At 35.2% G+C, this 22,708-nt stretch overlaps 1 protein-coding gene across 3 annotated transcripts in view; it reads left to right on the top strand.

The window, feature by feature from the left end:
- The window catches only part of LOC127540564 (malate synthase-like), a 53,505-nt gene that overhangs the window by 11,786 nt on the left and 19,011 nt on the right, over positions 1–22,708 (top strand). For all 3 annotated transcript variants that reach the window (XR_007948225.1, XM_051965334.1, XM_051965333.1), the window contains exons 7-12: positions 1,753–1,812; positions 2,648–2,804; positions 3,780–3,978; positions 5,376–5,454; positions 13,446–13,538; positions 17,523–17,595. Coding sequence is in view for 2 of the 3 variants with exons in the window: in XM_051965334.1 (XP_051821294.1) it covers positions 1,753–1,812; positions 2,648–2,804; positions 3,780–3,978; positions 5,376–5,454; positions 13,446–13,538; positions 17,523–17,595 (661 nt within the window). In the remaining variant the exon portion in view is untranslated. The remainder of the gene's footprint in view (positions 1–1,752; positions 1,813–2,647; positions 2,805–3,779; positions 3,979–5,375; positions 5,455–13,445; positions 13,539–17,522; positions 17,596–22,708) is intronic.

Genomic DNA, 22,708 nt, shown 5'->3' with positions numbered 1-22,708 from the left:
TAGCAAAAGTTCGCCAAAAGATCCTGGGGTTAGAAATGAACTTGAGCAAGATGATCTCTATGCTTACTTCCAGCATGAAAATTCTATAATTTATAAAACTGGAGCATTAAAATTTTTGTAGTCACCTATCTGTCACAACCCTTACAATTTTAAGCCCATTGTATTGATTGAGCATTCTACTTTCATCTTTTTTTTTTTTTTTTTTGCTTTTGCTTTGTTATTTTTTTTTTTTCTTTCTTGTGGCTTTTCCCTTTTATTCTGATTTTTCTTTTCTAACTTGATTCATATGGAAATAGATTTAAAATGAATTTAGACATATAACCTATATTAGCCTAGAAAAGTGGGGGGTGAAAGAGGGAAAAACAATTTGGAACTCATTATCTTACAAAAACAAAAGTTAAAAACCATGTAATTGGGAAAATATGCTATTAGAATAAAAACTTTTTAAAATTTTCTTTAAAATATACATTAAGTTGTTCCTTTTTAACATGGCTCTTGTCATCTTTCAGTATATATAAAAGGCAATGAAAACAAAGCTATTTAGAGTAAAAGAGACATTCCTTCCTAGACTTTCTCTTTATTTTTTTATTCTGAATTTTTTGCAACTTAAGATTTGTCTTATTCTGACTAATATAGAAATACATTGATAGAACGTATATGTAGAAATAATTGATACATACCCACACACACAGAGCTTTCTCAGTGGTGGAAAAGGCTGGATCAAGGGATAATATAGAATTTATTAATGAACAATTGTTTTGAAAATAATAATTTTTTAAAATAATGATAATAAACACCTGTTGATTTAGAGATCAACTTGGTTAGCTCCAATTTAATTTTTTATTCCCTATTATCAGATTTATTAATTTGATCTTTATCTTATAGAGGAAAGAATTATGTAAAGAGATTTCTCCATTGAAGAGAAGTTCAAAATAATACTATAATGAATAGTAACATATAAAAATTAATTTTAGATTGTCAGAAGCTAATTTTGTAAATTAATATGCTTCTTGCAGACTTAAGATGATCATTTGAGGGGCAGCTAGGTGATGCAGTGGTTAGAGAACCAGCCCTGAAGTTAGGAAGACCTGAGTTCAAATTTGGCCTCAGACACTTAAACTTCCTGGCTATGTGGCCCTGGATGAGTCACTTAATCCCAGTTGCCTCAGCAAAACAAAAAATAAACAAACAAAAAAGATGATCATTTGATAGCATCTAGTACTTTAAATAAAATCAGTATGCAATTTTTAGCAAGATCAGTGCAAAAATTCAGGAATTCCACAAGACTTTGTCTAAGCCCAATAAAAGTAAAAATAGCTTATTTTAACTATTTTGATATAGAAGAAAAAGCTGCAGATTTACTCACAGTCCTGGCTTTGCTCCTTGTCCCCAGCACAATGTTGAGTGCATCCACTCTCTGGACTTGAGGATCTTCATCTTTCAAAATAAGGAGAAGGACTCACACTAAGTTTGTGAAGCTCTGTCCTCCCAATAAACCTGTGAGGTTGACAGCATCTCCAGATTTGAAAGGTGTCAGTCAGGGTTTGAACCTGCCTTTCTGGATGTCAAACCCCATGCTCTTTCCTTAATCTATTTCAGAGTTGTTGTGAGGACCATATAGGTGCTTCAGAAAACATAGTACACATGTACAATTATTGTCTATAAAATGCTTTAGTCAAGTGATAGTGTGTAATGAAGTTACTAATGTAGTACAACCAACAATAATTCATATATAATATTATTATGCCACAGGTAGAGAGTTATCAGGAAGCCAGACTGTGGAATAACATATTTGTCTGGACTCAGGAAAAGGTAAGTTGTTTTAAAATGGTCCTTTTAAATTCTGTTTGTAGTAATAAATGAAGAAAAACAATTATTTCTGCTGAGACTTACAAATGTTACATGTATATAGAGGGTTGGCTGTATAACAGGAAATAAGCATTAGGTCATGTGGGCTTTGGTCCTTACACTGGTACTGTGACATCAGGCAAGTCATCTTATTTCTTTAGATATCTGTGTATTAATCTGTCAGATGAGCTGCTTGGACCTACACACTAGGTGATTTTGTGTCAATGTATGGAAAGCAGTGCCACAAAAGAGAACCAGGCCAGCCATCAGGGCCATTCTTCTGGCCTTTCAGAGCTCTACACAGACATTGAGGTCTTATCTCAACCAGTCTTGTCTGCCTAACATCTTCAGGATAATTAAATCTTCACACAGCTTTCAGCTCCACTGGAGGGGTTATTTCCTGTGTGGCAGGATGCAAGAGAGATGCAAGGAAATGATGCATGTTAAAACACTTCTTCTGTTATCAATCTTAAAGAAACTCTGCACTAAGAACATGTCTGAGTGTTTTCAGCTACCATGACTAATAGATGTGTCCTAAGTAGTTGTCTGAGGGCCCAGAAGTTAAGTGACTTGCTTGGCATCACATAACTAGAGTGTGAGGAGAGAGATTTAGGTCTAAGTCCTCCCAATTCCTACCTCAGAACTCTATCCATAATATGCTTCTTCTGTAAGTCCATACACCCAATTTTTCTTCAAGATAGTATTCTTGTCTATAACTCATCTGAGTTGCTTTTTGAAGAAAATCATTTTTTAGTTTTTGTGTTTTATATTTCTTCATAATTGCTTAATTTTTTTGCAGCTAAATATGCCCATCGGTACCATCAAAGCCACTGTGTTAATAGAAAGCATTTTGGCCTCATTTGAGATGGAAGAGATTTTGTATGAACTGAAAGACCATTCTGCTGGCTTGAACTGTGGCATCTGGGATTATTCTGCCTCTTTTGTCTCCAAATTTGGTGAGAAGAAAGTGACCTTTAACAGAAAAAAAAAGACTTTTAAAAATGGTCTTTGACAACAAAAGAGATTTTTGGGGGGTTTTTTGTTTGTTTGTTTGTTTTTACAGCAACCTTAAAAGTGTGTCTACTCTCAGTAAACCTAAGGTAAGCAATGTGGTCACCAGAAATGGCAAGTGGGATTCTTAAAGGAAAAGAAGATAAACTAAATTTCTTAATTTAATTAACTGAAGATCTCTTCTGGGCCAAGACTGACAGGAAGGGTTTAAAGGAAAAAGATTTTAGAGGAGGTAGGAATCAAGGTAGGGCCATCTCTTCACTTAGGATACTGTTCTCCTTCATGGACTCCATGTTCCAGCCAAACCAATATGTTCTCTGATCTCTTTCCACAAACGCTAATAGCATCTTCCCTTCATCTCTGCCAGTAGAAATCCCATTCTTCCAAAAATCCATCTTAGGTACCACCTCCTCTGTGAAGGCTTCCATGAGCCTTCAGTGTATACAGCATATGCTGCCCTCTGCTCTTATGCTACAGTAGGAAGTGATTTCTTCCTTCTCAGATTTTCTTAGATTTCTTTTTTGCCCTTGCTACATGGTATTTTGCATCATATTTATCTATATACATTATACTCCTTCCTATAACCGATTGTAAATTCTGTGAAGTGTGTAGCTGTCATTTTAAAATTTTAGTGTCCCTAGTGTCTAAAACAATTCCTTGAATGTAATAGATGGTTTTTTAAAAAGTTTCTTGAATGGAATTCGTGAAAGAAAAATACTGTGCCAGAAAGGGACTATTTCTCAGCATTTTTTAAAATACCTATTTTCTTAGTGTGAGAATCGATCCAGTTCATGCTTTCACTCTGAAAAGGTTGGGATTAGGATTTATGAAGCAGACTTGTACAGAAAATTTTACAGTGAACATTTTGATTCGTATCTCTTTTCACCTCCTTTTCTTCTTTTACCCCATTTTTCTACCAGGTCATCGAGCTGAATTCTTGTTGCCAGACAGGAGCAAGTATGTTAACATGGAAAAACTTTTCCTCAAGAGTTATATGGATTTACTGGTGCAAACATGTCACCGGCGAGGAGCTCTGGCAACTGGAGGGATGGCTGCCTTGTTACTACCAAAGGACCAAAACAGTGACAGCTACCAGTCTGTCTTAGCAGCTGTTAAACGGTAAGAAAATCTTAAAACTTTTTAGGACTTATAGAGCAAATTCTCAATTGCACTTTCATTGGAGATTGAAACTGAGAGACCAGAATCATCACTGGAGCATAGATTTAGAGTTGGGAGATACATTAGAGATTATCTAGCCCAATCCTCTCATTTTTCAGATAATGAAAGAGGCCCAGAGTGATTAAAATATACAGATCCTGACTTCAAACCTAACATTTTCACAATGGTCTAATGATATTAACAATCTGTTTCAATCCTTTCATTTTACAGATGAAAGAAATAAGGCCCAGAGAAAAGTAGTTTTAAAAAGTTCACAAGGGGCAGCTAGATGATGCAGTGGATAGAGCACCAGCCCTAAAGTCAGGACCTGAGTTCAAATTTGACCTCATACATTTAATGTTTCCTAGCTGTGTGACCCTGAGCAAGTCACTTAACCCCAATTGCTTCAGCAAAAAAAAAAAAAAAAGTTCACAAAGATAACAGCAGAATCAAGATTCAAAATAGCCATGATTTCTGACTATACACCCAGTATTTTTGTATTGTACCATACAGTATGTAGAAATGCTCACAAAAACTATCAGAACTAAGGTCTGTTTTTTAGAGTTGACCATTTTTTTTCCAGTCTCTACCTATTTTTTTTCATTTATTCTGTTTTCATTAATGGAATAATACCAAACAAACAAGCAGATAATTCATGATCTCATTTCTCTGCTCTCAATGGAAACGAATAATGCTAATCTTTCTAAAAAAAAACATACCATTTTTAATGAAAATTCTTAAAAAATATGTACAGGCTTTCCTGCCTTCTTAGAACATACTGACTCTCATTTGATTTTCTTTCTTTGGATGACCTGTTCACATTGATCTATGTAGCCTTGTTTGCCTGTAAACTAAATGTCCCCAGGTTGTTGCTATGATTCTTTCTCTTCTCCTGCTTCTTGAGGGTCAACTTCTTCGAGCAATAATTCCTTCTCTCTACATTCTCACCTTCATAACCCATCTGCTGTAGTTAGTCTGTAAAGAGCTAGAAGGGAAAAAAAATCTTATGATCAACTCATTCATTCAGTCGCTAACATAATTTTCCACACAATTCTAAACTAAAACGGTTGTACCTGTGGTGGTTATGGGTTTGTTTAAGCTACTGTAAGACCCTAAGGCTTATTTTGCTTGGCTTATTTCTGAGTTCTCCTTATATTTGGATAATTGAGGTACTATTGAACTACAAATATCCTATGGGTCAGGATGAGGGAACTGTCACTTGATGCTTTTACAGCTTTAGGAAAAACAAGTATGAAACTTTCCAAATGGAAGTTTTTATTTAAAAAAAAAAAAAAGACAACCTAATAAAATAGTCTGAATATAAACAGATGACCAATGAATTTCTTTATTAATTCTAGGCTCAAATTGTTTGAAATTAAGGCTGGAGTGGATGGATTTATGGTGTATGATATTGGTTTGGTGGAACCAATGCAGAAGGTACCTTTGTACATGTTTTACATTTGGGAAGATCTTATATGTTTGTTTTTGTTTTATTTTTAAATGGTTTTAAGTATATTGTATCATTTAAGGAAGATTGACTTTAAAAAATGTTATACTTTCTTTGTCATTCTTATTTTATTGCATAAAAGATTTTGAATCACTAAATATTACCTGATTGTGGCCTTAAGTAGGAAATAAACTCACTGTATTGATATTCTTGATTACTTATTCTAATCTCTAATTTATTTTACTCTTAAGTTGGAATACTAATTTGTCACAAAGCATTGTGCTGTGTTTGGAAAGACCTCTCTCTCTTTTACTTACCTGATGTTTTTTCTGTTTAATCAGATCACAGTCAGAATGAGTCATCTCCTCTATTATTTTTCTAACTAACTCATCAAACTGTCCATCACTTTGAACTAGGTAACATGAGCCTGAGCTCATGTTTTCTAAGTCATTACAAAAGACAAAAGTAGTTAGGGATGAACTGATGCACCTAAATTCTTGTCTCATCTCTCCATCCCTGATGTCTCAGAATTATGAATTTTATAGTTAAAGAGCATCTATCTCATAAGCCATCTAAATTCTATATATTTACTTAGTGCTTTACAAATATTGTCATTTTATTCTCACTACATCCTTGGGAGAGAGACACCATTATTATTTCCATTTTACAGATGAAGAAACTGAGACAGACAGAAGTTTTAAATGGCTTATCCAAAAACACTTTACTAGGTGTAAATGTTTGGGATGAAATTTTATCTCAGATCAGACTGACTCCAAGTCCAGCTCTTTATCCACTATGATACTTTGGAGGCCATACTTGGATAAGTACAACATTGTTGAAAAAGTCATTTGGATTCCTCTTCAAAGAAAAGGAACTCTTTATCTTCCCCTGCTTCTTACTGTTAGAAAGCTTTTCAATGTGTCTATTATCTATCCTAAATTCGCCCCCATAGCATTGCTCCATATTCTGCCCTCTGGGACAAACCAAGCAAATCTCATTGCCCTTCCAGGGGAAAACCTTTAGATGCTTTTATATCTATCTTAAATATGTTCTCTAGGCTAAATATCCCTTTTTTCTTTAATCAGTCCTCATATGGCATGATCTCTAGCTAGTCAGTCAAAAATATTTAATAAGCACCTAGTAAGTGCCATTCATTTTTTAAGTTGATAAGAATGAAACAATCCTCTGTTCATGAGTATTACCAAAAATCTGGCATAAATAATTTGGGTACTTTCATCATCTTACTGGCCTTTTGGGGTATTATACTAGTAGGAGAATATTTGAGTCAAAGGGCATGAGCATATTACTCACTTTATTGGCATAATTTCAAATTGCTTTCCAAAATTACTTATTGACTCAGTTCCACCACCGATGTACTTGTTTGCTTCTCTTCCCACAATGCTTCCAACATTGACTATTTCAGTCTTTTGTTACATCTGCCAGTTTTCTGGTTGTGAGGTAAAACCTGGTTGTTTTGATTTGATTTTGCCTTTTTATTAGTGATTTGGAGCATTCCATCATATGGTTGTTAATAGTTTTCAATTCTTATTTGCTAGTGCCTGTCTTTTTTTTTTTTTTTTTTCATTTATGCATTAAGGAATGATTTCTGGGGTTGTATGTTAGTTAGTTCCCAAATATCTTGGATGGTTTTCTTTTTCTCAGTAGTATTTTTTCCCCAAATAACATGTAAAGATTATTTTCAATATTCATTTTTGTAAGACTAGTTGATCATCACACAGTCTTGCTCTTATTGTGTACAATGATCTCCTGGTTCTATTTACTTCTCTCAGTATCAGTTCATGCAAGTCTTCCCAGGCTTTTCGGAAATCAGCCTGCTGCTCCTCATTTCTAATTAAAATAATAATATTCTATTACGTTCATATACCATAACTTATCCATCTTTTCTTTGCTATCTTGTAGGTTGTTCTTTTGTTCTCTGCTGCATACTTTTTTTACTTTATTCTTTTTTTTCCTCTTTTATCCCTCTCACCTCCCCCAAACAGGCTATAGTTAAGCATAGATATATTTGATATACACACACACAGACCTATCCACAGACCCACACACATATACATATATCTACATACATACATGCAGCAACATGCATATCTACATATTTTAGACACACATACATATATATATATAATGTGTGTGCATATGTATATACACACGCATGCATGCATGCATGCATTTACCCATATGTAAACATGCATTTGAATCACTATTAGTATGGCTGACATATAGATTTCTCTCTTGATTGAATCTTTAAGTTTAACTTTATCTAACATCAATGATTGCTAGCTGTACTTTTTTTTCCTAATAAATTTGACTCTTGCTCCTTGTTGTAGTGTTTGTGTATATCTTTTCTTTCCTATCTATGCTAATTTTGCTACTTTAATTCAACTCCTTAACATGCCTTGCTATTGCTTAACCTCCCCATCCCATCCATGGATCCTCCCTTATCTTCTCCCACCCATTTGTTTCACCCTCCCTCAATCCCTCCCCACAATTTCTTTATAGATTTTGGAAGCTGCTATTCCCTTCATGGTATATATGTAATATTGCTTATTTAAACCCATTTTGAGTAGGTTTTCAGAACTAAGAGTCCTCTTTCCCCCTCTAATGCCTCTGTCTATTCTTCCTCTGTACCTCACTTGTATATCTTTCTTTTGAGTTAGCCCATTACTGATGCCAGTCTTAAAAATGGTATATATTTCCATGTTAAAAAATAAATAAATAAACAATTTGTTCATGTTGAGTTCCTTGAAACTAATCTTGGATATTGGCTCTTATGTGCTAAATTTTCTTTTGAGTTCAGGTTTGGTTGATAGAAAGTTCTGAAATTCTGAAAGTTCATTGAATGTCCATTTTTTTCCATTGAATATTATAGATAATTTTGCTGGATATATTTTTGACCACAGGCCTAGTTTTTTTGATTGCCAGTATATATTATTTCAGGACCTGAGGGCTTTTATTGTGGCTGCTGATGAGTTCTGTAAAATTCTAATTGTAGCCCCAATATATTTGAATGTTTTTTTCTTGTTTCTTACAAAATTTTCTCTTTGATCTGAGGATTTAGAAATTCAGCAATCATATTCCTATGTTTTCCACAAAGAATCTCTTGAGGTGGTGATTGGTGGACATTTCTATTTCTACTTTCTCTGTCTTATTCTGTCACTTCAGGATACTTTTCTTTGATTATTTTTGTCATTAATGTGTCAAGATTCTTTTTTTTGGTCACAGCTTTCATATAGTCCAATTATTCTTATATTTTCTTTTCTTGTTTTCTCCACATCTGTTATTTTCCTCATGTTTTACATTCTGTTATATTTTTTAATATTGTTTTATTATTTCTTGGTCTCTTATAGCTTCAGTGGCTTTCCCTTGCCCAATTCTAATTTTCTTTTTTTTTTTTTTTTTTTTTTTTATAATAAATTTTATTTTATTTAATAATAACTTCGCATTGACAGAATCCATGCCAGGATAATTTCTACACGACATTATCCCTTGCAATCACTTATGTTTCGTTTTTTCCCCTCCCTCCCTCCTCCCCCCCCCCCAGGATGGCAAGCAGTCCTATATATGCTAAACATGTTGCAGTATATCCTAGATACAATACATATTTGCAGAACCAAACAGTTCTCTTGTTGCACAGGGAGAATTGGATTCAGAAGGTAAAAATAACTCGGGAAGAAAATCAAAATTGCAAATAGTTCACATTCATTTCCCAGTATTCCTTCTTTGGGTGTAGCTGTTTCTGTCCATCATTTCTCCAATGAAACTCAGTTAAGTCTCTTTGTCAGAGAAATCCACTTCCATCAGAATACATCCTCATACCATATCGTTGTCGAAGTGTATAATGATCTCCTGGTTCTGCTCATCTCACTTAGCATCAGTCCATGTAGGTCTCTCCAAGCCTCTCTGTATTCATCCTGCTGGTCATTCCTTACAGAGCAATAATATTCCATAACGTTCATATACCACAATTTACCCAGCCATTCTCCAATTGATGGGCATCCATTCATTTTCCAGTTTCTAGCCACTACAAACAGGGCTGCTACAAACATTTTGGCACATACAGGTCCCCTTCCCTTTTTTAGTATCTCTTTGGGTATAAGCCCAATAGAAACACTGTTGGATCAAAGGGTATGCACAGTTTGATAACTTTTTGGGCATAATTCCAGATCGCTCTCCAGAATGGCTGGATTCGTTCACAACTCCACCAACAATGCATCAATGTCCCCGTTTTCCCGCATCCCCTCCAACATTCATCATTGTTTTTTCCTGTCATCTTAGCCAATCTGACAGGAGTGTAGTGATATCTCAGAGTTGTCTTAATTTGCATTTCTCTGATCAATAGTGATTTGGAACACTCTTTCATGTGAGTGGTAATAGTTTCAATTTCTTCATCTGAAAATTGTCTGTTCATATCCTTTGACCATTTATCAATTGGAGAATGGCTTGATTTTTTATAAATTTGAGTCAGTTCTCTATATATTTTGGAAGTGAGGCCTTTATCAGAACCTTTAATTGTAAAGATGTTTTCCCAGTTAGTTACTTCCCTACTAATCTTGTTTGCATTCGTTCTGTTTGTACAAAGGCTTTTTAATTTGATATAATCAAAATTTTCTATTTTGTGATTGGTAATGGTCTCTAGTTCATCTTTGGTCACAAATTTCTTTCTCCTCCACAAGTCTGAGAGATAAACTATCCTATGTTCTTCTAATTTATTTATAATCTCGTTCTTTATGCCTAGGTCATGGACCCATTTTGATCTTATCTTGGTATGTGGTGTTAAGTGTGGGTCCTTGCCTAATTTCTGCCATACTAATTTCCAGTTATCCCAGCAGTTTTTATCAAATAATGAAATCTTATCCCAAAATTTAGAATATTTGGGTTTGTCAAACACTAGATTGCTATAGTTGACCCAATTCTAATTTTCAAAGAACTATTTTCATCTTAAGACTTTGTATCTCCTTTTCTAGGATGGATGTTTTTTACATAACCTTCTTGTTTTTCTTGGATGATTTTTATTATTTTAGTTTTTCCTTGATGTGTCTCATTTGATTTTTTAATTCTTTTTTGAGTTTTTCTATAAATTCTTTCTGGGCAGAGAGCCATTTCACATTATTCTTTGGGGTAGAAGAAGCTTTTTTTATTTAAGTGTCTTCCTCTGAAAATAAACCCAGTCTTCTCTATTTACATAATAAATTTCTGTGGTTGGGTTCTTTCTTCTTTGCTGATTGATTTTTAAAATAAGAACTATTAATGTAAGTACCTCTAATCATGGGGTGGGTGGGTATGATACCTCTCGCTTCACTTCAGCTCTCCCCTCTGACCTGAAACCCCAAACCAAGAGCTTCCCCTCTTGCAAATGCCTGAAGCCAGCAGCATGTGCTGGTTCCTCTTCACATAGGGCCATGTCTCCGTAGCACTGGTGGGCCTGGTGTTCCTAATTAGTTGAAGTTCCCTCTGTTCCAGGTGGCAAACCCCTGATTCTAGAAGCAATCCAAGAAGTGAAAGTCTCTGTGGTTCCTGCAGAGGCTCCAGCCACAGCTAGATAGCCCAGGGACTCTTTATTAGGTGTTTCTAAGGAGCTAGCCTAGAAGTGTTTGCACTTCAGACAGGTTAATCCCTAGCCTGGGGTCTTCTGATATTCTGGGATTTTGCCGGCTCTGTCATCTTTGGGTTTCACCAGTCTGTGTTTGCCTTAAGGTGCAAATTTGTTCTGTTTGTAGGAAAATTGGGAAAGCTTGAAATTTATAGACCTACTCCACCAGCTTCTTGGAGTCCTCCCATAATGATACTTGAAATTCAAATCTTATAAAAGTGAATGTTGAAAACTATCTCTACATGAAATTTGGAAAAAATAAAACACTATTAAAAAGAAAAAGGGGAAAAATATTTGCTGTGAAGATATAACAAGAGAAATCACAAAGCATTCCTTTCAGAATTGACTCAAATATTCTGCTATTAACTCTCCTGAGAAGAGCAGGTTCACACTGAAAGCAATTTCTGTTGAGCTTTTGACCCCTCCCCCCCAGATTCACTTCCAAATCCAGCACTGTTTTTTTGATGAGTTTTCATTTCATTATCCTTTGGCTGGTTCTCCCAATTCAGTATTCCTTGATTCATCTGCCACCCCCTCTGTTCACTCTGCTGGTCTGAACTCCAGTTTCCACATTTCTAGTGCTCATTCTTTTACCTTCGAAGCTCATGAGGTCACAGCTATCTCCTATACTCCTTCATCTAAAAGAATAGAAAATATCAATAGAAATGTTAACACCTGGGCCACATATTCCTGGCCTCATGTTGGCTCTGAATGAGCGAAAGACCAAGCTCCATCTCCTCTTTGAAGACTCAGAACAGCTCATCTTCCTCAATGGAAACTGAGTGCAAGGAAAGACTCTCACTTGGGCTGGACAATGCTTTTTTGAAGACTTTCCAACTTTAGCAGAACAGCCAGTCAGAATTTCCATCTCTTCACCAGTTGGTTAGATGAACAGAAGTAATTACAGAATGTCTGTACAAGCTTTGCTTTGAGGAATAAGTAATTTCTATCACAGACCATCAGCCCCTTTCCAGGGCTTCTTTGGCCCTTCCACATGGGCCAGTAATGAGCAGAACACAATGAATTTACTCTGAGGATGCACTAGCCAGTTTTTTCTGTTTCTCAATTTTTGGTATCAAAAACTACTTTAACTTGATGAATCTGGACTTACTTGGACACTGTACCTTTTTTTAAAGGTCTTTTTCTTGGTCCACAGTCCTCATTAACGATCCGTTTCATTCAGAGCTTCACCTCCTGACTATGTTCTTTCAGGATGGCAATTATTTTGTGTTCAATCTCACTTGCCCTTGCTTCTGTCTTTTATAATAATTTTTCAAATATCTGTATTGTATGTTTAACATATATTGGATTGCTTGCTGTCTAGGAGAGGGAGTGTGGGGAGAAGGGAAGAAGAAAAATTTGAAACACAGGATTTTGCAAGGATAAATGTTGAAAACTATCTTTGATTGTATTTTGAAAATAAAAAGCTATCATTAAAATAAATAAAATATCAGCATTGATTGATATATATCCATGTTGATGTAGTTCAATAAATCCACTGGCTCGCTCTTATAAAAATAATTTCTTCTGTCAAAAGTTCATCATAAAGAGTGTTCCATCTCTTTTGCTCTGACCTCTCAGTAGAACTTTAGGATATGAGATGCTCTGTTTTTTCTCTGAATATTAAAATCACATCTCTCAAAATCTAGGGAGTGCCTAGACTTTGCTCTCCTCTTAATATATAGATTCCTGTCATTTATACTTGCCAGAGCAATTTCTAGAACAGCAGATCTATATGTTTCTTCTGTCTTTTAATGAATAAAATTGTCCTTTAAGATGTATTAGCTACCATACTTTTGGTAATGTCCAAATAACTGAAGTTTCCTATCACCATTATCATCATGCCTAATAATTAGGGCTTTCCAGTGATAAAAAATATAGAGCAAAAAGAGTTTCCTAAAGGATTTGGGATAGAAAAATGATTTTCTTTTTGAGCTAATATAATATAGTGTACCACTTCTAATAGTAGTAGTTAGCATGAAACACCAGCTTAAACACAATGCTTATATTCACATCCTGTTTCATGAGTATCATCCTATTTCAATATGCCATGTACAAATTGCTAAATCTTCAGAGTAGGGAGAAAGGTTTTCAACAATCTTATTAAATAGCAGTGTTGCACTGGACACGGGTGTAGTTCCATAGTTATTACTACCTTATACTAGGAAAAAACCCTTTTATTTGATGTGGTGAAAATAGCTTATTTGGTGAAGAAGAGAAATATCTTATTTTAATGTGGCTCGGGTGAGGGATAAAAGCTCAAACACAAGACAATTAAAACAGAAAAACCATAACAGACTTTCAACTACAAGTAATGACTTCCCAGAACAGTATTACAGTAGTCTTAACATCTATTTCTCTTTGGCACAGCTCTTTAAGGAATACACAAGAGGTCCCAATCAGTTACATGTCATTCCTGATGGGGTGAATATTACTGCAACAGAACTACTAACCATGCCTGCAGTAAGTATATTCTCAGTGAAGTCTTTTATTACGAGATTAAAGATGGGCATACATTATCAGACATTAGACAGAGAAGGACTTGCAGCTAACAGAAAGCCTCAGTAAAGAATTTCAAGCTAAAGTCTATAATAGTGCCACAGAAAGAACTTTCCCTTCGGTTCCCTGATAGTGGTATTGCCTTAGACTCTTAGGACATTGGGTCCATGCTTTATTTACTAAGTGCCTGGCCTTGTGAAATGCATTGTGGGGTTATTCAAAAGGGGTTTAAGACATGGATGTTGGAAAGACATACTGGATTTTAAAATGAGAAAATCTCTTAACTTGTAACTGGGAGAAAAATAAAACACTGTTTTAAAAAAATATATTAAATGAGCAGATGAGTTCACATTCCAGCTTTTCCTACCTGTGTAACTTTTGAGCAAATCACTTTGCTCCTTTCAGATGAAGGAGTTGGGTCAGTTGGTCTCTGAGGCTCTTTCCAGCTACATCAGACAAATCTGTGCTCCTATGAAACAGAAAGCACTTAAGACAAAATCTAGTTATGTACTTAATTATATGGTTCTGTACATCCTCTAAATGTTGTAAGATACCTGAGGGACCATTCAAGAGAGAAAGAAGAGTGAAGAGTCAGGAAGTTTTCATTCTGAGAGAAGGACGTGAGGTAAGAAGATATTGGTCATGGAGAGTTTGAAGGGATTGCAGGACTGCAGGGAGAAAAATGGAGAGCTTCTTAGGTGAGATCAGAATGAGGTCTACAGATGTGAGAATCATCTCCACAGTAGCAGCAATGGAAGCCACAGGTGAATGATCATGGAGGGGGAAGAATGGAGAAACACTGGACCCAAAGAGGAAACCTTTATGGTAGTGGAAAAAAAGGCAATCAGTGAATGACATAAGGAAGAAGTGATTGGAGAAGAATTGAATGTCAGATAATGAAACTAAAGGAGAACATGGTGTAAACACAGAAATTCAAATGAAATCATCATCTTAAAAAACAAAACTCTTCTGATGTTTTTCTTCTGGAATATTTTAGTTAGTCATTTTAGAATAACAAGAAACATTTTACTAAAACATAAGACTTCCAGAAGAGTTTCCAGGTAGGCCTTACAAACTGATAACAAGCTTTTTTTGAAATGGAGTATATATACTTGCCTGCAGAATAATTCTATCCATGAGGGCTAATGTTTGATGTGTATTTTTTTGTCCATCTTTTGAGATGAGTTAAACTTCTCTGAAGGATATGTTCCAAGTACAACTGGATAGTTGCTTTAACCAATTCAAGTGTTACAAATTTTTTTATTCTGAACTTAAATAACAAAAAAGAGTACTTCTACAAAATAAGAGGATGTTGTATGAAACTATGAATCTCTATTTTAGGCCTCTTGCTTTTTAAAAAGTATAATTCTTTACATTACTCTTTGGTTTGTGCTTCCTATTGAACTTCCATCTGTTCTCTTCTATGTATTTTTAAAATGTTTAGATATTTTGAACATTTTAAATGTTTTTAAACTTTGCCTCAATTTCCTCATCTATAAAATGAGTTGGAAGAAATGGCAAACTTCTCCAATATCTTTGCCCTTTTCAGATATCACCATTACTAAGGTCCTTATCTCATTTAACCAAAAGAAAGCAAGGCAGAACAAAGCAAACCAAAAAAACACACACAAACCTCATAATAAACCATCAGTCAAGCAAAATTAGCCCTCACAATAGCCATGTCTAAGCAGGTCTATCTTTTTTCTGCACCTTGTAGCTATCACTTCTCTCTTGAGAAGTGGGTAACCTGCTCATCAAAGGTCATCTTGGCCACTTAGTAACTGGTCACACGCTTAGTACTTGTGTGGGGCTAGGCAAGTCAATTTGCCGCTGTTGGCCTCAGTTTCCTGCTAAACTGTAAATTCCTTGTAAATCATATAAAGCACTTAGCAAAGTGTCTGGTCGGTAGAAAACACCATTTGAATGTTAGCTATTATCCTTCTCAAAGAAACAGTTTAGGTTTAAAAACCCTTCTATTAAAAGGGAAATCCTACAGGCCTGCAATGACCACATAAAAATAACATGTATTGTCTTTATCTAGTTCTACCAGTAAACACTTGGTTTTCTTGATAATCCTGCAAGACTGGTGGGTCAGCTTTACTCTCCTAGAATGTTTAGCAAAGCTGACAAAAAGAAAAAGTGCTAAATCATGAGGGACCACAGCAAAACAGGTATATTAATGCTCTGTTGGTGGAGCTGTGAAGTAGTCTAAGCCTTCTGGAAAAGAATTTGAAATGATGAAACAAAAGTCATTAAACTATTACCATCCTTTGACCCAGTTATCTCACTAGTGAGCATATACCCCAAGGAAGGAGACCAAAAACAGAAAGAAAAACATTTTATGTGCCAGAATAGTCAGAGAAGCACATTTTGAGGTAAATAAACAAAACTAGAGTTGATAAAGTTGATAAAGGAAACTAAAATTAAGGAAATGCAAAACTATAATAGGTCCTTGAGAATTAATAATGATAGCAGCTAGAATTTACATAGTGCTTTAATGTTTACCAAAAAAAAAAAATGTTACCTAATTTGATCTTCACAGCTCTATGAGGTAAGTGCTGTTATTATAGATAAGCTGGATCTATACCTTTAGTGTTGAAAGACCAGGGATTTCCAGGACCTCACTTAATCCATTTCACTTGCCTGTCATGGCATTACCTCCCTGATGCCATGGTCATCTTCTAGAACACAGGACAAATAACAAGAAGAAGAAGAATGTTTTAAAAGTGGTGGCCAGGTATCCAAAAAGTTTTTTGTTTTAGCATTTCCCTTGAGATACCCAAGTACTCACTTTCTCCACCTTTTGAGGGACAATGAATTGTTTTGTTGTTGTTCAGCCATTTCAAGTCATGTCTGATTCTTTGTGACCCTAAAGTAGCTTTAAAGTGAATGGCATTTTCTTGGAGAGGTTTGCCATTTCCTTCTCCAGCTCATTTTATAGATGAGGAAACTGAGGCAAAGAGGATTAAGTAGTTTGCCCAGGGTCACACAGCTAGTAAGTGTTTGAGGTCACATTTGAATTTAGATTTTCTTGACTCCAGGCCAAGCATTCTTCACTTGTTCCATGTAATTGCCCATGAACACAATATGCTAAAAATATATATGTCAAATGACAATGTAAGGATTTCAATGAATGGGAATAACTATATACATCATAGTAACTAGCTTTATTTGCATTGCATTTTATGACTGCAAAGTACTTTACATTATCTCAACTAAAATTCATAAAGTCCCTGGAAGGTAGATTGAGAAAGTATTATTATCCTTCATTTTACAGTAACAGAAAAAGATGCCCAAAGATTCTGATATTACTCCCTCTTGAGTGAAATGTCGTAATGCTTTGCCACCTATATGTTCTTGAAATGCAAAATCTAACCACTGGGTTTTGATGTTTTTTCTTTTTAAATAATGCAAATCCTTCCTCTTCCTTGCTGCCTCATTTTTTTTAGCTGAAAGATGGAGTATTGAGCATTAGGGCTGCTTTGATTGAGGGTGGGCCACTATCCCTTGCAAGCAGGGAACAGATGATGAATTGGCTCTCTCCCATAAGGTCTCCCATCTGAAAGAATGACTTTAAGAGGCCCATAAGATACTCAAAGTCAGCGTGGCACAGTGGAGAAAGTACCATATTTGCAGTTAGAGGATTAGAGTTTGAATTACTGTGTCCGTAACCTAGAGTCATTTAGGCTCCATAAAAAAGGTGGGGATTAGATGATTTCTAAGGCCCTTTCCAGTTCCAAATGTGCAATTCTATCCTATATTCATTAGAAGCTATGGGGAAACAAATTTAGGGGGAAAATATAGAATTTGGTAAATCACCTTAAATCTTGAGAGAGACAAAGACAAAAGCGAAGAGAGCAAAGAGAGAGAAGTAGAAGTTACTCATAATTTTGTTGGGAGTTTAGGCTGGTTTGCAGTACAGTAACACATTTTTCCCCATCTTGTTAGGGAGGTGTCACCCTCCATGGCCTGAAGTATAACATTGCTGTTGGAGTGCTCTTCATATATTCTTGGCTGAAAGGTAAGAGTAGAATCGTTTTCTTAATTCCAATAAACTCACAATATGTCCTGAGAATTTTGTTATTCAACCCATCTCTAGTAAATAGTGCTCAGTTCATCAGTTCATCTCAACCCATAATATCTTATGGGTCTTGTGTAAGAGAAATGAGGCCTGAAGATTCTGTTATTGCTGTGCCATCAATTTACTGTTACTTTGGGAAGAATCTTAACCACTTGGAATTTTATCTTCCGCATTTGTGTAATAGGGAGAGACATATCATTCAAACCACAGAAATAAGATTAATGTTAAATTTTAAACCACAGTGTGAAATGCTTTCGTGAAAACTAAAATTTTCCCTCATTTTTGTAGTTTTATCTACTTGATTAGTTTTACAAAAACAATTCTGAAAAGAAAAAAGGTCCTCCCACATAAATCAAAAGTCAGTGTCTATTTTAACTTTAGAGAATCTGCTACCCATCTCTTTGTGACTCTTTGATATCCTCTGGCTTAGTAAATCATTACTGTAACCTGTTATTTTTAGTTGCTGTGTTTTAACATTTTGTGTAATAGCACATGAGGTGTTTTTTAAAATAATTTTTGGTGAGAACTGTTATGAAATATTGCTAATGCTCTTTTATAAACTTTTGAGAACTGAGGTAAATAGAATTTGTACAGCTATTTTGTCCAGAACAAGCCTTGAGTTAAGAAACAAAAAGAACCATAAACTGGTACTTTAATGGTTAGAGAAACATAAATGGGATTTTTAGGGCAATTGGTCTCAAAAAACCATTTGTGTTTGTTTTAAGTTTAGTAGTCTCTCACCTATTTATACTGCTATTGTTTAAATCTGTTTCTTCTCACAAAGAGTTGTTAGATTGCTTGCATATGCTTCTGAACCAAAGAGACTGTTCTATATTTGGAGACATATCTGCTCAGGGGAATCAATGTTTAAACTTTTTAAAAGTATTTTTAAGTATTCTGCAACAAAGATGTATAGTGAATGAACTCTCACATTGACTGAATATACTAAATCTTTACCTCAGGATAATGAAATGCAAAGATAAAGGTAATAATCTTTTTTTAATGATATTTTTTTCAATTTTTTTTCTTTCTCTCACTGAAAAAAATTTAATGGAAAAAACCCATTGTAACAAATAAACATGGCCAAACAAAATAAATTCTCACATTGGCTATGTTCAAAAAACATGTTTCATTCTTAACCCTGAACTATCACCTTTTTCCCAGAAGATAAGTAGCATCATCCTCTGGAATGTTAGGTGTTTATCTTACAATGTTATTATGGTACCACTTCTTGGGCTTGTTTTGCTCACTTCATTTTTATATTAGTTCATACGACTCTTCCCAAGTTTTTCTGAAAGTCTCTCCTTTTTTTAATCATTTCTTGTGGCACAGTGATATTCATATTCTATTACATTCATATATCATAATTTGTTCAGCCATTCTCACGGGAATAATCTAAGAAATATTTTTTCATTGTGAAAACCCAAAATAAGTTTCATTGTGAGCAGTGTGAGATAATATAATTTATCATATAATCAAAATCCAAACTTTTAATAGCCAGACAAAGAGATTTATATGATTACCTGAGGATAATGACCCACTGGGCTATAGTAGCCAAAACAATCTAGGAAATGGTAGAAATAATCAGATAATCTGTTGAACTGATATAGAAAAGATCTTATCTTCTCATCAAACTGCTGGATGTTTATACCTGGGAACATTGTATAGAATCATCTCTATTCCAAGGAAAATGTCAGAGTTGTAGAAGAACTAAAGAAACACATCTAAAAGAAAAAAGAAGGAGCTGCAATATAAGAACAGGCTAAAATTAGCATTTTTTCATATGCAACATGAAGCTTCATGTTATTTTTTCAATATTTTTCTCCCTATCATTTCCCCTGTTAGAAAAAAGAAAAACAAAATTCTTATGAATAATATCCTAAGTAATTATGGAAATGTTTTACATGATTGTCCATTTATATGTCAGATTACTTACCATTTCAGAAAGAGAGACAGGGAGGGAAGAAAAATACAATCTGAAACTCAAAACTTAAAAAACGTTTAAAATTGTTTTACTATGTAGTTGAAGAGGACAGCTAGGTAATGCAGTGCATAGAGCATCGACCCTGGAATCAGAAGGACCCAAGTTCAAACCTGGCTGCAGACACTTAACACTACTTATATGACCCTAGGCAAGTCAGTTAACTGCAGTTACCTTAAAAAAGGAAGAAGAAAGGAGGGAGGGAAAGAGTGAAAGAGGGAAGAGAGAGAGAGGAAGAGACAGAGACAACGAGAGAAAGAAAAGAAACATGTACCTCAGGGACATACTGGCCCTAGAATCAGGAGGAGCAGAGTTTAAATCTGGCCTCGGACACTTAACTTAAAACTGTGTGATCCTGTACTTGATCCTGATTGCCTCAACAAAACATGTAATTGGGGGGGAAATGAAACATTATTTTAAAAAACACGCTAGTCAATCAAAACAAATTCCCATATTAGCCATATCCAAAAATGGATGTTTCAAGATAAAGACCTCAAAGGAGATATGATACTAATTTATAAAAATCATTAATTTTGTGGATAGTATAAAGATTAACAGTCACCCTAATTTAAAAGATACTTCTTAAAGCCTGAAAAGCATAAAAATAAACATTACACTCACTCTTATTTTCATGAACCTGTAGTCTCATGTGGGTTTTTACTTGCACCATTGTTAATCAGGACCCATTCACACTTTTATCGGGTGTGATTATTATCCACATCCTCTACCCACTGTGCTCTTCTAGCCTTCGTGTTTTTGTGGCCATTTATCCGTTCTCTCTTCCTCTTGCTAAATGTCTCGGACATCTCCCTCTCTAGTCATTAATAGCGTTTAGAAACGCCTTCTGTGGAGGATCTTTGTTGGTGATGAGCACTGGAGCATCTCTGCTGACTGGTCTCCCCACTATTTCTTGGTTCACTCATTTCAGTTCTTCTCATAAGGTTTTCCAGGATTCACAGCTTATGGATCCTTTATGGGAGGATATTGATGTTAAAACATATGGGCAAGGAATGACTATTTTCTTAAGTGTAATCTTGTGCAGGACTCTCCAATTCCTATTCCATTGTGGGCCTATTTTATGCTTCAACTGCAAGGTAGTAACTTAAACAGCAACCTATTCAAGGTATAAGAATTGATAAAACGAAATGGGCTAACTTTGTCATAATCAATACCATCTTATACCAGGGCTTCTTACATTTTTCCTACTTACAACAACCCTTCTTTGCCTAAAAATTTTTTACATGACCTAGAATATAGGTATACAAATCAAACATTTACTGATAATCACAATTTCATGACCCTGACATTCAATTATGACATCCCACATGGAGTCGTGTAGTTTAAGATTATATATTATGAAGTATATTAGGAAACATATAGAACTCTTTACCCTATGCAGTTACAGAGGCTGAAAAATAAATGCTAAATGAGCATTTAATTGAATCAACTAAGACTCTTTTAGGCATAACTCCCAGAGAAAAACTGTGCTGGGATGGACTGTATCCCGAGTGACTGTCCACTTATATCCCAGGGGCCTTGTCTCTTTTCACAGAAACATTTGTAAGTAAAACAGCAACCAGGGTAAGAAACAAGGTAGCAGAAATGACTTATTTCCTACCACACAGGAACCTCCGAAGTATTGATGTAAACATATTAAAATCACTGTGCCAGCACTTGGCTGCCAAATAGTCCAAGTTGCTAGTTTATAGGGTTTCCTTCTTGGTCCTTAAGTTCTACTTTTCCTTCTGTCTCCCACAGCATTGTGGTATTTGCAGAAATGGTTTCTTTCCCCTCGTGAAACATTGGTCAGAAAGAAAATCCAAACTCAGCTGGGTGGTGTAGATTTGCAGTAGTAGATACTGTAGTTTGAATAATTCGCTTCTTCAGAAGAAAACCTTTTTTTTTTCCTTTCCTTTCAGACTCTTTGTTTTTCTGTCCAAATGAAGACTGACAGTTTGCCTAAAAAGAATTTGATAAAATACATAATGAATGCAGGTTCCCATTATATATTACCCAAAGCCCTTAAAACATTTTCCTGTGCACTGCTTTGTTTCTTCTGACATTACTCAATGTTATCTACTTGGACTAAGAATAAGATAACCCAATATTACTAGAATTCTTGGTTTTTCTTCTTGTAATAGAACACTATCTGTGGGCAAAACTTAGATGTTATATAGGACTGTCTAGTTGCAACCAGGGCAAATAACTGACAAACACCCCTGGGGTTCTCTCTGCTTTCTTTTCCTAATCATCCAAAGCAGTGAACCCCTCCCCTCAAAAAAAACTGACCACATTTAAACAATTGCTCTGCATTTACCGTCTCCTCCATCTATCTGTTCCAAACCATAAATGGGAGATTGATCCTAGAAGCCTAAAAGCTAAATGGCGTATAGAGGTAAGGATGAAAAGCAACTGCTGAAACACATCATTCTAGTTACAGTGTCTCTGAGGATTCTGCACTGTAATAGGTGGTTTCTACATGGTGAAGAAACAGTGTTTCATCTCACTTTAATCACTATCAGTCAACTCCAAAGTGAACAAATATCTGACAAAGCAGGTAAAGTCTGAAGGAACTCTGATTACCAAGTCAGCTGCATTCTCCAGGAGCTATTTACGTCAGCACCACTCTAGATATGGTCTTCTCACAAACACTAGCAAAATTCACTGGAAATTGATAGAAATTCAAATTTTAGTCTCTAAATCAATGTTCTTTTCTCTATTCATATGAGCAAAAGATAGCAATACTTGGGGATCTGTACCATTTGGGGCAGTTGCAATCATACAAAACAGGTTACTTGCAGGAAATAAAAACTCTGCATCACTTACTTACCCTAATTCCCCAGGTCAGCAGGTAAGTGGAAATGTGTTACTGTAATCCAAACTTAGGGTTATTAATAATTTGTGAATCTTTTGCCAGATGGCATGAAGTTATTAGTATGTCTCTTGCTGCAACCTGAGAATATTCACAAATATTTGTAGCATGGCAATGAAGAGAATTGCCTTTACAAAAACATCTAGTGTTAACTTTGAACTATCATATAATATATTAGAAATGGAGTTAAATGTTTATCA

Source organism: Antechinus flavipes, chromosome 6 (assembly GCF_016432865.1).
Source record: "Antechinus flavipes isolate AdamAnt ecotype Samford, QLD, Australia chromosome 6, AdamAnt_v2, whole genome shotgun sequence".
Taxonomy (NCBI): domain Eukaryota; kingdom Metazoa; phylum Chordata; class Mammalia; order Dasyuromorphia; family Dasyuridae; genus Antechinus; species Antechinus flavipes.
This window is presented reverse-complemented; position numbering and strand designations above follow the sequence as displayed.